This window comes from Moschus berezovskii, chromosome 8, assembly GCF_049115385.1.
Source record: "Moschus berezovskii isolate FMDL1 chromosome 8, NW_MosBer_1.0, whole genome shotgun sequence".
Lineage (NCBI taxonomy): Eukaryota > Metazoa > Chordata > Mammalia > Artiodactyla > Moschidae > Moschus > Moschus berezovskii.
In genome coordinates, this window is record NC_142467.1 from 97,741,536 (window position 1) to 97,754,966 (window position 13,431).

General features: G+C 54.5%; 1 protein-coding gene across 7 annotated transcripts in view; it reads right to left on the reverse strand.

The window, feature by feature from the left end:
- SMARCA4 (SWI/SNF related BAF chromatin remodeling complex subunit ATPase 4) overlaps positions 1–13,431 on the reverse strand; it is a 90,193-nt gene that overhangs the window by 30,673 nt on the left and 46,089 nt on the right. For all 7 annotated transcript variants that reach the window (XM_088839008.1, XM_055428877.2, XM_055428876.2 and 4 more), the window contains exons 16-23: positions 12,800–12,963; positions 8,445–8,511; positions 7,232–7,342; positions 5,040–5,282; positions 3,533–3,646; positions 2,862–2,969; positions 1,550–1,636; positions 535–581 (exon numbers count right to left, since the gene is read on the reverse strand). In XM_088839008.1, coding sequence (XP_088695134.1) covers positions 535–581; positions 1,550–1,636; positions 2,862–2,969; positions 3,533–3,646; positions 5,040–5,282; positions 7,232–7,342; positions 8,445–8,511; positions 12,800–12,963 — 941 coding nt within the window. The remainder of the gene's footprint in view (positions 1–534; positions 582–1,549; positions 1,637–2,861; positions 2,970–3,532; positions 3,647–5,039; positions 5,283–7,231; positions 7,343–8,444; positions 8,512–12,799; positions 12,964–13,431) is intronic.

The window sequence follows — 13,431 nt, forward strand, 5'->3', positions numbered from 1 at the left end:
ATGCTAAGGCCAAACAGTGCCAGGGTTGCAATTTATAAACAATACTGGGGAAAACATCCCCACGGCAAGGTGGGTGGCACACTGTATAAAAAGTGTTTCTCTCCCGGTGGACAGAGTTTAGGCTCAAGAGTGTTGAGGGAAGCTGTAACGAGTCACAAAGCCCAGAAGTGGACGAGTGGGACCTGGAAGTCATGTCTGGTCAACTCTCAATTGCAGATTTTTTTAAATTTGGCTGCACTGAGTCTTAGCTGCAGCATGCAGGATCTTTAATTGCAGCAGGTGTAATGTAGCTTCCTGAACAGCGATCGAACACAGGCCCTCTGTATTTGGAGCACAGTCTTAACTACTGGACCACCACTAAGTCCCTCAAAGTGCAGAAATTTTATTCTCTTCTTTGGGCTCATCTATGTTTTTTAAGTTTTTTTACCAGGAATATACTGCCTTTGAAAGCAGACAACTGTGACAACAGAAACAAAGTCAACCACAGAGAAACACAGTGGACCACCCATCCCATTAAGTGAGGGAGATTCTCACCCTTGGACGATGCCGCCAGTAAACCCCAAGTGCTCGGAAAAGGACTCCTGTAATGGAATGAGACGTGGGTCAGGGGGGGCAGGAACAGGTGTCGCGGTCCCATGCCTCCGAGCCCACCCACAGCAGCTCCAAGACCACGTGGAGTGCTGACGACAGCTTTCCGGCCCCAACACGCCTTCCCACACGGCCCCACCCACCAAAGGTGCGCACAAGGACACCGCGCACCTGACGTCATCTCTGGAGCGCCGAGACGGACTGTCGGGGGGTCTGCGCTGACCCTGAGACTTTACGCCAGTGTGTGTAGATATATGTACGTTTCATTTAAATTCATTTGATTTTTTGGTCGCAACATGTGGGATCTTAGTTCCCGGACCAGGGATTGAACCTGCAGCCCCTGCAGTGAAAGCCTGGACCTTAACCACTGGACCATCAGGGAAATCGTTATGTGTGCTTTTCAGAAGCAAGAATCCAGATTCTTAAGGGTACTGGGGCCCAGAAAGGTCATGGCTGGAGTTGTCATGAAGAGGGACACTGCTCTCCACACGTTGACCTGGGATGGCCCCACACACTGCCGAGTGGGAAAGGCTAGTAGCCAACCAGCAGGGGCGGCATGACCACTCCCACCCTGGGTGGGAAGCAATTCCAGAGAACAGCCTGGAAGGCTTCCTGGTCATCCAAAGTGGGACTTTCATTTCTCTTACATACTTCTTTTCTCTTTCCTTTATAAAAAAATTTTATGTATTCTTTCTGGCCACCACAGGGCATGCAGGATCTTAGTTCCCTGACCAAGAATCAACCCCATGCCCCTGGAATGGAAGCGCAGAGTCTTAACCATTGGGCCACCAGGAGAGTCCCTCTCTCTCATATTTTCCTACACTGCTTGGATTCTTCACAATAAGGACTTGCAGAGAGAATCTCAATAAAAAGACAAATGTACACGCATCACCTAGTTATAAACTCTTCATCTTTAAAGCTGCACAGAGAAGTGCCCCGGCCCTGCCCCGCCAGGCCTCACCTCGATGTGCTGGAACATGTAGGGGTGGTTGCAGATCTTCCTCAGCTGCATGATGGTGTTCATCAGGGTCTTGGTACCACCTTTGCCCTGAGGAGGCACAAGTGGAAGTGAAAGTCACTCAGTGGTGTCTGACTCTTTGTGACCCCAAGAACTATACAGTCCATGGCATTCTCTAAGCCAGAATACTGGAGTGAGTAGCCTTTCCCTTCTCCAGAGGATCTTCCCAACCAGGGATCAAACCCAGGTCTCCCACATTGCAGGCGGATTCTTCACCAGCTGAGCCACAAGAGGCTCCCAAACTGGTCTTGTGTGGGGTGGGGCAGGGGTGGGTGTGGCAGGAGGACGCAGGGGGAGGCCGGGCATGTGGAGCTGGCTCCTCCTGGGGCTCAGAAGCCAGCATGAAGCCAGCACTGGGGGAAGCAGAGACCCCTGGGCACCCTGGAGGGTGCAGAGTGAGGAGGGGCCAGGCCAGCAAGATGGAAGGGACTGGCAAAGTGCTGAGGCCGGATCACAAACACTTTGCAATTCATAAGGCCAGCTGCACGGGCACTGGGAGAGTCCCTGGGGCCTGTAGCCAGATGGGCCGTGATGGCTGAGGAAGACCTCTGGCTTCAGGATGAAGGAAGGATGCGGGGGTGCCGTGGGCAAAGAAGTAAACCAGGAAATGGGCTGCCACAATAGCCCAGGTAAAGAGCCCAAACCAAACATGTGGAGGAGGAAATGGGGAGGCCGGGCCAACCTCGAGGCAGAGGGCACAGAGTTGAGGAACCTGGAAGGATGATTTCAGTCCCGGTGAGAAGAGGGTTGTTAGGGTAGGCCCGGGGCCTCAGAGGCCCAGGAGGAAGCAGCCCACCTAGCCCCCACTCCTCTCCATTATAAATGAACATCACCCCAAGTTCACGTAATGACAAGGAGAAGGGACCCAGTGGCTGCGGCTTGTTGGGAACATGGGACGTGCCTGCATGTTCTAACTGCTATGGTCCGTGCTGGATCCTCACTGCTAATGGATGCACCCACAGGAGCCAGCCCTTCACGAACAGAGGACCCTAGACTGCTGACTGGGAGGCTCAGAACCCCCTGAAAACAGGCCCTCAGCCTCTGCTCCCTTAGCCTAACGGATTGGACCGAACCACACCAGCTACAATCTAAACCAGAGCTGGTCAATGCCCTTAGGATCACAACCAGATGGGGCCTTGGTCACAAAAATCACCTCCCAGGAGGAGAAAGCCTGCTGGTTCCCACGCACCCAGTTGCTCCCAGGCTGCCCGCCTGCCCGCCATGGACACCCAGGTGGGACGGGGCCCGGGCCCACCTTCTTGTCCTTCTCGGAGCCGTCGGTCAACAGCACCCCCTTGGCCTGCATGTGCCGATAGAGCACACGCTGCAGGGCCGACATGTCACACTTGATGACGTACTCCACCTGTGGGCACACGCTGCCATCAGCCAAGCCCGGGGCCCAGAGCCTAGCCTGGGCCCGTCCTGACCTCCCAGCCTCTCAGGCATCCTGGGCGCTGGCCTCTGATCACTGCACACGAGGGTGATGGTGAAGAGCCCCCACACCCAGGGCATGAGGGAAGCCGGGCTGCAGTAGATGCACGGGGCTAGAGAAATGTGGGGGCATCCTGGGCCAGAGGGGCAACACAGCTTTCTTTCAAAGGCCTCCCCTCAGCCAGCCCAGGAACGAAGAGCAGGAGTGACATGAGGGGTGACTGGTGGGGACCCAAAGCCCCCTTAGGAGAGAGGGGAGGGGCCACTATGGGGCCTGGGACTCAGCTGGCCCCTAGCACACCTGCCTTGCACTTTCAGAGACCCGTGCAGGTGAGCAGCCATCCCCAGGTGAGACTGACTCCTGAATGCTGAGCAAGACACGGCCAGGCTTGGGACTCCAGAGAGCCGCCCAACTGGGACCCCCCCTACCCGGGCAACCCATCATGATGCTGAATGCTGCATTAGGGCTCCCTCCACTCAAAGTAAACACAGCACCTTTTCAGGCAACTGAGCCTCCACTTCCTTCTTGAGCCGCCGGAGCAGGAAAGGCCGCAGCACTTTGTGGAGACGGCGGATGATGAGGATGGTTTCCTCCTCATTCAGGTCCACCTGGCACCCCAGAGAGACATGCAAGCCAAGTGTTACCTCCAGGGGAGTAGCGACACGTGGGCAGGGCCACCTGGTGTCACCCTGCACTCAGCGTCTCCTTTCCAGGCGGCTCTATGCTTTACGAGAGCACGGCGGGGCACACTCTTCCTGTGGAAAACTGCAGGGACCTGAGACCTTCCACAGAAGTCCTGGGACACGGAAGCGAAGCCCTGGGACACGGAAGCGAAGCCCCCAGGGCACCAAGAAACATGGCAGCACACTGAGTGGCCTCCCCAAGAGTGACACAAACTCACGTGTCTGGAACCCTGAGAACATGTTCAAACGGAACCTGGCCAGCACTGCAGGGGTAACATGGACAGAGCGCATGGTGTAAACTGGGGGTGCTCGGACGGCTCCGTCTACTGGGAGCCCCAATACCCTCTCATTTCAGCCTCTATGGGAGAGAGGGATAGAAAGGCTGCTCTCCCGTGGGCCTGCTACTCTGACCAAAATTTGAATTAAAGCCATTTTTAAGTGAATAATAAGATGACATTTGAATTTTTTTCTTTAGGTAGGACCCTTTAGGTAGAGCTTTTACTCAACTTAAAAGTAGGTGAAACCATGGCATTTGTTCCCTTGCTCTTAGAGTGGGAGTCCTAGAAGTCTGAAAACTGGGGGCTTGTTTTAATTATGAGACCCTTGAAAGGGCCTCAGTTTCTCCTCTAGGAGGGCTTCTGCCTCAGCCAGTGCCAAGGAGGGGGGACCCAGAGACGATGCAGAGGTCCCCCGTAAGAACGTGGTGGTCCCAACTGCCCCAGACCTGAGGAGAATCTCAGTGGGCTGGGGCGTGGCTGCGGGCAAGGGGGCTCTTTGTCCACCCTGCAGTCGAGCCCATCTCCTCAGTACAACGCTCAGGCCGCCAACCTCCTTCAACAGAAAACAGCTGGCCCACAGGCAGACTACCAACTCCACCCACAGACAGACAGATGTGAGAGATACAAGCCACAGCCCACAGCTTTTTATTTTCTTTAAAAACAAAAGGGGCAGGACCTGACCACTGTCTCCACTGAAACAACCAGAGCCACCCATTGCCCTCAGGGTGAGAATTAAATTCCCCTCAAGCCCTCCAGCTGCGCCTTCACACCTCAGGCCCTGCTATGTCACATCCCCACTCTGTGCCTGGGGCACAGGGTCAGGGAAGCCCCGAGGATCCCCTGGGATTTCTCTGCCCTTCTCTGTGGCAGGGCTGCCATGTATGTGGCCAGGCCGGTTGCGGTGGGCACTCAATCCACAACCACCTGGGGAAGCCGGCTGGACCAGGACCGTCAGCTCAGACAGTCCTTGGAGCTGCTTGTGGCCGAAGACCACAGCTCCCCGCCCCGCCCCCCCAGCACGTGGCCGGCCGCTTGCCCACCTTCTCCCCGGTCATGGCAAAGGGCGCATTGAACCACTGCTCGAAGGTGCTGCAGCTCTTGAAGATGGTGGGCAGTAGGAAGTTGAGGAGCGCCCAGAGCTCGGGCAGCTTGTTCTGCAGCGGTGTGCCCGTCAGCAGCAGGCGGCGGGGCGCCACGTAGTGCGTGTTGAGGACCTGCGTCAGCTTGCAGTGGTGGTTCTTCATGCGGTGGCCTTCGTCCACGATCATGTACTTCCAGCGGATCTGCGGGCCGAGAGCGGGTGGTCAGTGGAGGACAGGCGGTGGGGCTGTCCCCTGGGTGAGAAGTTCACTGCCATTAGGCACGAAGACTCCAGGCAGAACGGCCCATCAAGGTGGGGAACGTAAGCATGACAGCATCAGAGGAGGAGAGCTCTGTGAAGCGTGGGTGAGGACGGACGCATGGACAGGGCGGTGGCTGTGAACTGCTGTCAGATGAACAAAACTAAGTCCAGAGAAGAACTTTGGTTTTCCAAGAAAAATACACAAACCAAGTATCCAGTAGAGAGAAAAAAAAAAATCCTAAATAATACACAGCCTGCTGATCATAGGTCCTTGGGGTAGGGTCAAGAAGGGACATGGTTTGGTAACAGGTACGTTTCAATCTGGCTTCCCTGGTGGCTCAGATGGTAAAGAATCTGCCTGTAATTAGGAGACACAGTTTCGATCCCTGGGTTGGAAAGATCCCCTGAAGAAGGAAATGGCAACCCACTCCAGTGTTCTTGCCTGGAGAATCCCACAGACAGAGGAGCCTGGTGGGCTACAGGCCATGGGGGTTGGACACGACTGAATGACTAAACGTTTCCAGTCAGCAGGTGGTGGCTCGGAGGCAGGGAGGCACAGCTGGGGGCAGACTGTGCTGCGGGGGCGCCGCCTATACCCCAGAGCCTGTCAGTGGCTGCCTGGCCAATGGACACAGGCTAGAGGCCAATTCTAACTGGGAGTTAGGTTGGTTAGGCAGGGGCTGCAGGTATAAACCCCTGTTTATGTACAATTATGATGCCCTTCAGAGACACTCGGGCCTTGGCATCTAGCTCCTGGGGACCAAGCATGGCCAAGCTGAGGCTCTGCACATCAGGTGTCCCAAAGGAAAAGGCAGGACTGATTGGGGCGGGGGGTATCAGTCCTTTCCCACAAGTAACCCCCACGGTGGGGGGTTTAAACTGCTTAAAGCCACTGTCAGACACACAGGACTTTCAGAACCCTGTTTTTGTGTCTGGGATGGGCCTGGCTCTATCCTGGGTCAGAAGTGTGACCCACAGCACAAGCCCTAGGATAAGCAGGCTGGATGCCAGCTCCCTGGGCCTCAGTTTCCTTACCTGTAGCTCAGACGCAGATCAAGCACCGAATGTCATCAGTATGAGTGTGCCCCACAGGTGGGGGTTAACGTGTAAAGCGCTCTACCCCTTGACTTCCTCCCCGGCACGGTCAGCAAGGCCAGACGCGGCAGCTCAACCCCTCCCCACCCTCGGAAAAGAGCTTTCTGGAGGCAAAGGCCTGTGCCTGACTTACAGCTAGGTCATAGTATATTCTTGGTAACTCACTGGTGGCCCAACTAGAGCCACCTTCACAACCGAGTCAGCTAAGAGGCTGCCCAGCTGCACAGCACCCACTAACCACAACAGTTCAGTGGCTCAAGGCCGATGGGACACACAGGACCTCAGAGCACGCTGCCCTGAAGGCTGGACCCCGCCTGCTTCACGGGCTGTTTTCCTGTACGCTGGGGTGGAAAGACACAGCCACCAGGGAGGCAGGTCCGAGGCCTCTAGAGACAGGTGGAGATGGGGGAGGGCCTCAACATGGCCCTGTGAGGGACACGGCAGGCAGGACAGGAAGGCTGGGAGGCATCACATATGACCAGGATCTTTGGGCAGAAGCCCCGAGAAAAGCTGGTCCACGTGCTGTGTAGATGGTGCCAGTCTCTGGACGTGATCCAGGTCAAGCCTGGGAACACACAGTCAGAGAAGCAAACCCCAAGCCACCTTGACTGAGGCTTTTCACACCCACAGAGCAGCTGTCCTTATGCATATGCAAGGGATCACTGAGCAAAGACTTGTAGGGGGTCTGAGAAAATGAGAAGTGTGACCCATGCATGACCAGCCTGGGCAGGATCACAGGCGCCTGGACAGCACATGATGGGACGGGCTGCCCTGTTTTACAGGTAAACACGCTACCTTTGCAAGGATGTGCTTGTCCTTAATGATGTACTCGTAGGTCGTCAGCAAGACGTTGAACTTGCCGCTGCGGAGCTGGGGGACGAAAGCACGTCTGGCTGCTGGGGAGCCCTGTGAGGTAGAGAAGACGCACACGCCTCAGCCCCCCCAAGTCCTGGGGCCCTGGTAAGGCCGAGAACTGGCAAAGGCTGCTGGCCCTCTCCCGACTCCACCCCAGACTGCTGCCCTCCCCAACTTGGCCCCCAAGTGGCTGTCCCTCCGTCAACTCCACCCCCAGGCTGCTCCCCCTCCAACCTCCACGCAGAGGGCCTTGTGCAGGGAGCAGAGAGGCATGCACACCCTGGGTGGCTTGCAGCCTGCACCGCCACCTGCCCCACTCCTGGTGGGCAACCAGCTCCGTTTCCCATGCCTTCCTCCTCCTGGGTCCCCACTCAGGCCACCGTTTCTCCCACACAGGTGCAGTCCATGGTGACCATTCCATAAGGGCACCTCCGGCTTCTCCCTGGTTAGCAAATCTGTCTGGTTCCCTGTTTCAAGCTCACTGTTCTGACAGACTGAGCTGCACTCGTTTCCAGAAGCTCTTTTTCCTTTAAAAAATTTTTTTTAAACTAGAGTATAAGTTGCTTCATGTCCAAAAGCTCTTGGCAGCAGGACAACATTTAGTTTCTCAAATGCACCAATTTCTCCCTACATATGCTGTCGTCTCTGCCAGGACCCACTTCTTCCCATCACAGGGCTGAGAGCTCCGCGGCACAGAGTGGCAAGCCTGGACCCGGGAGCCCCGAAGCCAAGGGCATGACTGAGCTCTGCACCGAGTGGTTGCGTGAGGCACCCCGTCCCCCCCGCCTTCCCCACAAGGACAGGAGGCACTATCAGCCCCCAGTGCACAGGTGAACTGGTCCAGAGATGGTGGGGACAGTGAGCAGCCCATCACACAGCAGCAGCCCATGGCGGACACTCACTGAGTCTGCCTATGTGGACAGGCTCGGAGCTCAGCTGGCGTAACAAACACCAGCACAGTCCACACACTGCATCCAGAACTTGGCAAAAGCATCCCTCCTCGAAATGAAATGACCCAAGCCCCCACGTGGAGGACCTAAGAAGGCACGCACACGTGCGTCCTGTCATTAAGGTAGGGCGACATCCCTCTTCACCACATGTACCCCCTACTCCCCCACCCTGCCCACGCCCACCTCCTCAGGCGGCAACATACCTTGTAGGACACCTTCACCACGGAGGGGGCCCACTTGTCAAATTCGTAGGCCCAGTTGGAGAGGGTTCTGGGGGAAACAAGGAAGGGACAGTCAGGTACTGGTTCTGACATCAGCCGTTCACCGTCCACACTGATGTCCGTGAGGATGTAAAGGCTGAGGTGGCCGTGATCCTGGAAGGGAAAACTTCCAATAATTTGTACAGTGATTTCCCCTTTAAGGAGGCAGCACTTAACTGCCCACCTATTATGTGTGGGCTAAATTAAGTATCTTTTCCCAGAATACAGAATGGAAAGGGGAAGGAAAAGTACTTCACAGTGGAGACACCTACCACACACACAACCTCAGCCAGGTGATCAAGGTCAACCACCAGCGTGAAGAGTCACGCTGCAGTAACTGCCCCCATGATGAGTTGAGAGGCGGACTTCACTTCTGATCTTTGTTCCCAAAACCCATCATCCCATCTAAGGATGAGAAAATCACCAAACAGACCCAGGCTGAAGTACTTCCTGTAAAACACCCGACCAATCTCCTCAAAACCATCAAGGTCACTAAAGTTATGCAAAGTCTGAGGAACAGTCACAGACCAGAAGAGGCCTGAGGAGACGCGAAGGGTAAATGTCACCTGGGACCCTGAGACTGAAAACAGGAGTCAGGGAGAAACTAGTAAAATCTGCATAAAGTTTGCATAATGGTACTGTGTTCAGTTACACTTTCACTATATATATAATGGGCCAGTGGGGATTCCTCATCTGTGACAAACGTAACAGGGTCACATAAGATGTGATCAACCACAGCAACTTCCTTGGAGGTGCACTGATTAAGACTGCACTTCCGATGCAGAGGGGTATGGGTTCAAAGCCCAGTCAGGGAACAAGATCCCACGGGGAGGCCAAAAACACACACACACAAGCAAAAAAGATGTGATCAGCCACAGGGGGAGCCAGAGGAAGGTACCAGGAGCTCTGGGTACCATCTCTCCAACTTCTCTGTAAAGCTGATACTATTCGACAGTAAACAAACCATCACAAGGCAATGGCGGGGACATGCTGAAAGGACACAGTACTCTTGCCTGGAAAATCCCATGGACAGAGAAGCCTGGTAGGCTGCAGTTCATGGGGTCGCAAAGAGTTGGAAATGACTGAGCGACTTCACTTTCACTTTCTTTCTTAAGCAAAATACTAATGATAGGGTCCATGAGTCAACGCTGCTATGAAGAACTAAACCATTAAACTATTACATGAGGGAGAAGAGACAGCTTTCCCCTGCAGTGGATTCCAAGACTGCAGAAGGAACGCTGGAAAGAGAAAACCTTTCCTGGGCATTTCCCTGGGGGATCATCATTTCAGGCGAGACTTTCTGACAGATGCTGACATTACAAAGAAGAGTATGGTAAGAAACGGGATAGTCACAGAGTTTCTCAGTCTCTTCCCGTGAGATACTTATAAATTACAAAGGAAAACTCTTACGTTTGCATGGGGAAACCAGCAGGCACCACATAAGAAGAGAACAAACTGTGGACTTTCCTGGTGGTCCAGCGGTTACGACTCCATGCTTCCACTGCAGGGGGCATGGATTTGATCCTTGGTCAAGGAACTAAGATCCCTCGTGCTGCACCATCCGGCCAAAAGATAAAGACAGACCGAAGTGACACTCTCTCGTTGTGGAGCCCCGGGCTTGTGCCCTCTGATGCGAAGCCTCAGGAAGGGCACAAAAGCCCCTCCTGGAGGTTCTTGCCAGAATTCTAGAAAGAAGGACACATCACATGAGCCCTGTCTGAGGAGGGATGGTCTACCAAACACCTGCCCGGGATTCAGGCTCACGAAGATCAACAAGAACAAAGCCGAGCTGGGCAGCTGTCACAGAGACATCGCAGCACACGAAAACAAAAGGCAGGGGAGAGACCCTGGACCAGAAAAAGGTCTTCAGTGGGGAAACTGACAACATCTGAACCATGCCTCCGGAGTCACTAACAGTGATGATTTATCACCGTGTTGTTACTAGCCTGGTGTTAAAACTGTCCTAAGGTGATGTGAGCTCTGTACACTTTTTAAGCCGCTTTTGCAGTTGTTTGTAAGTCTTAAAAAATTTTCAAAATGAAAATTAAAAACTGGTACCTCAATGTAGTTTTGACTTGCATTTCTCTAGCTATTAGTGATGCCGAATAGCTTTTCATGTGCTAAGTCCCTTTGCTGTCCACCTGAAACCATCACAACATTGCTAATCGGCTATACTCCTATACAAAATAAAGTTTAAAGAAACATATATTAAAAAAGAGACAAACCATGGGACTTCCCTGGCAGTCCAGTGGTTAGGACTCCGTGCTCTCATTGCTGAGGGTATTGAGAAGCTCTATGACTATCCCCTTTCTCACCTAGGATCCCGAAAACAGCAAGGTGCAACCAAGGAAAAAAAAACAAACCCAGTCTGCAGCACAGCACGCTGTACACAGAGCTATTCTGGTGGAGATGAAGTCACACCTAAACAGAAGGGAGGGGACAGGAGCCCTTGGAGGGCTGTGGATGTACACAGGCAAGGGCCGCAGGCGTCGACAAGAAGCTGGGTCGACCCAAGGGAGGACGCGGCAAGGCCAGCTGCAGGCCCAGGACCTCCTGCCTATTCTAGAAACAACTCCCTCTCTACAAAGATCTATTCCCACTAAGGCAGCCAGATTTACACCACCATGAGCAAGAGAAAGCAAAGGGGAAAATCAACTTCTCCCAGTAAACTGTGGAGGCTCCTGAGGCCCCCAGCCACAGGTCGTATGGCCTCTGAAGGCCTGGCCGTCTTCCAGGCAGGAAAGTATGTTCCCATGGGCTGGGGGATGAGGACATGGTTTCCCATCACCCACCTCGTCAGCTGACATGGCCCCTACTGCACACTGGGCTGAAGGCAAGGGCTTCCCCTTCTGAGCCAGGCCAAGTGCACACACCCAGGCCTGGCCACATCAGAGGAGACCATCCCCTGGGCCCATAGCTGGACTGCCGCCTAACATGTGACTGGAACCAGGTCAAGGACAGCCAGTCCCAGGACTTATGGAAAAACCCTGCAGGCAGAAGAACCATCGTGTGTCATATGCGGAGCTGGGAAGAGGCAGCCCCAGAGTGGCTAAGACACCCACAAGGGTGTCTGTGGGGAGGAAGAGGCTAGTACCACCAAGAAACTGCAAGTGAGAGCTTCTGCAGGACGTCATTCAGGTACCAGACACCACCACAGCTGAGCATCTGTGGTGCCCAGACTGGGCTGGGATGCAACTGGCAGAGCTCAGTGCCCTAGCAGGAAGCGGAAACAGCACCTGAACAAACACCAAATCTCCATGTTTCTAGTGGGCGGGTTTCTGTGACAACCTGGAGTGGAATCTGCTGGTTGTAGGCCTTGAAGAGGACACCAAGGACAGCCTGTGAGAGTCGCCCACAGGGATCATATGGGCAGGCACCCCAGAACCTGCCCTTCCTCTACCCTGCGCCTTGAACCCAGAGGCAGGCAGCCGTGCGCTGGGTGTGTCCCCCTAGAATTTACATGCTAACGTCTTCACACCCAGAGCCCAACTATGTTTGGAAATAGGGTCTTTAAAGAAGTAATGAAGGGACTTCCCTGGTGGTCCAGTGGTTAAAAATCCACCTTTTGAGGCAGGGAATGTGGGTTTGATCCCTGGTCGGGGAACTAAGATCCCACACACCGCAGGGCAACTAAGCCCTGGCGCCACAACTACTGAGCCAGCAAGCCACAACTACAACCCGGGGCAGTGCTTCCCTGGCGGCTCAATGGCAAGCAGTCCGTCGGCCAATGCAGGAGACATGGGTTCGATCCTTGATTCAGGAGAATCCCACATGCCGCCGAACAGCCAGATCTGTGCGCCACAACGATTAAGCCTGTGTTCTAGCGCCTGGGGGAACTAGGGAAGCCCGTGTGCCCCAACTACTGGGGCCGTGAACCAGAGCAAAAAGCCTGCAGGCTGCAACAAAGATCCTGCATGCCACAACTAAGACCTGACTCAGCCAAGTAAATAAATATCAGAAAACCAACAAAAAAAAAGGTAATGAATAAAAATGAGGTCCTCAGGGTGAGCCCTAACCCAAGACTATATGACTTCCTTGTAAGAACAGGAAATGAGGTACAGACACACAGAGGGAAGGAGAGGTAAAGACACAGAGAGAAGACACCGTCTGCAAGGCCAGGAGAGAGGCCTCGAGGGAAACCAGCCCTGTGGACACCCTGGACCCAGACGCGGGCTCCCAGGGAAGCAGGGCCTATGGCTAGGCCACCCAGGCTGTGGTCCTTCATGAGGGTGGCCTGGACAAACTAACACACAGGTGTCTGTTCGGGCGGGCACTCCCAACCTGGGGTGGGCACTCACGAGAGGGGCACTATGATGAGGAAGGGCCCGTTGATGCGCTTGTGCTCCATGAGGTACGTGATGAGCGCGATGGTCTGGATGGTCTTGCCCAGGCCCATCTCATCAGCCAGGATGCCGTTCAGGTTGTTGTTGTATAGGGACACCAGCCACTCCAAGCCTTTGATCTGCAAGGACAAGCGGCCAGAGCTGAGGCCCAGGTGGGGTGTGAGAGGGTTCCCTGCGCTTAGGAGACTCCCAAGTTCCAACCCAGCCAGGGACCACCGCCGCCATGTTAACTCAGCATCTTGCTCTAGGTACACTCTCTTCTGTCCCACTCAGCCCCACCTCACACTCCTTTCTCTGGAATCAGAGGGCTGCTGGTCTCATGAGAGACAGGTATGAAACATCCTTTCCAGGCACATGTTTAAACTGTTAAGTCTCTGTCACTGCCGGATACCAAGCCACACAGCCCACTGGGACCAGCCTGCCCTCGATGTGTGACCCTGGATTCAGGGGAGCCTTGGGGCGTCAGCGTAACGAGTACACCACACAACTAACTGCCTCGACAGCATTTCAAGATGAAGTGAAAGGTTTCCAAAGCTTGCAAAGCTTTCTGCCACAGGCAGTTAGAAGACTGTCCTCAAGGCAAATCT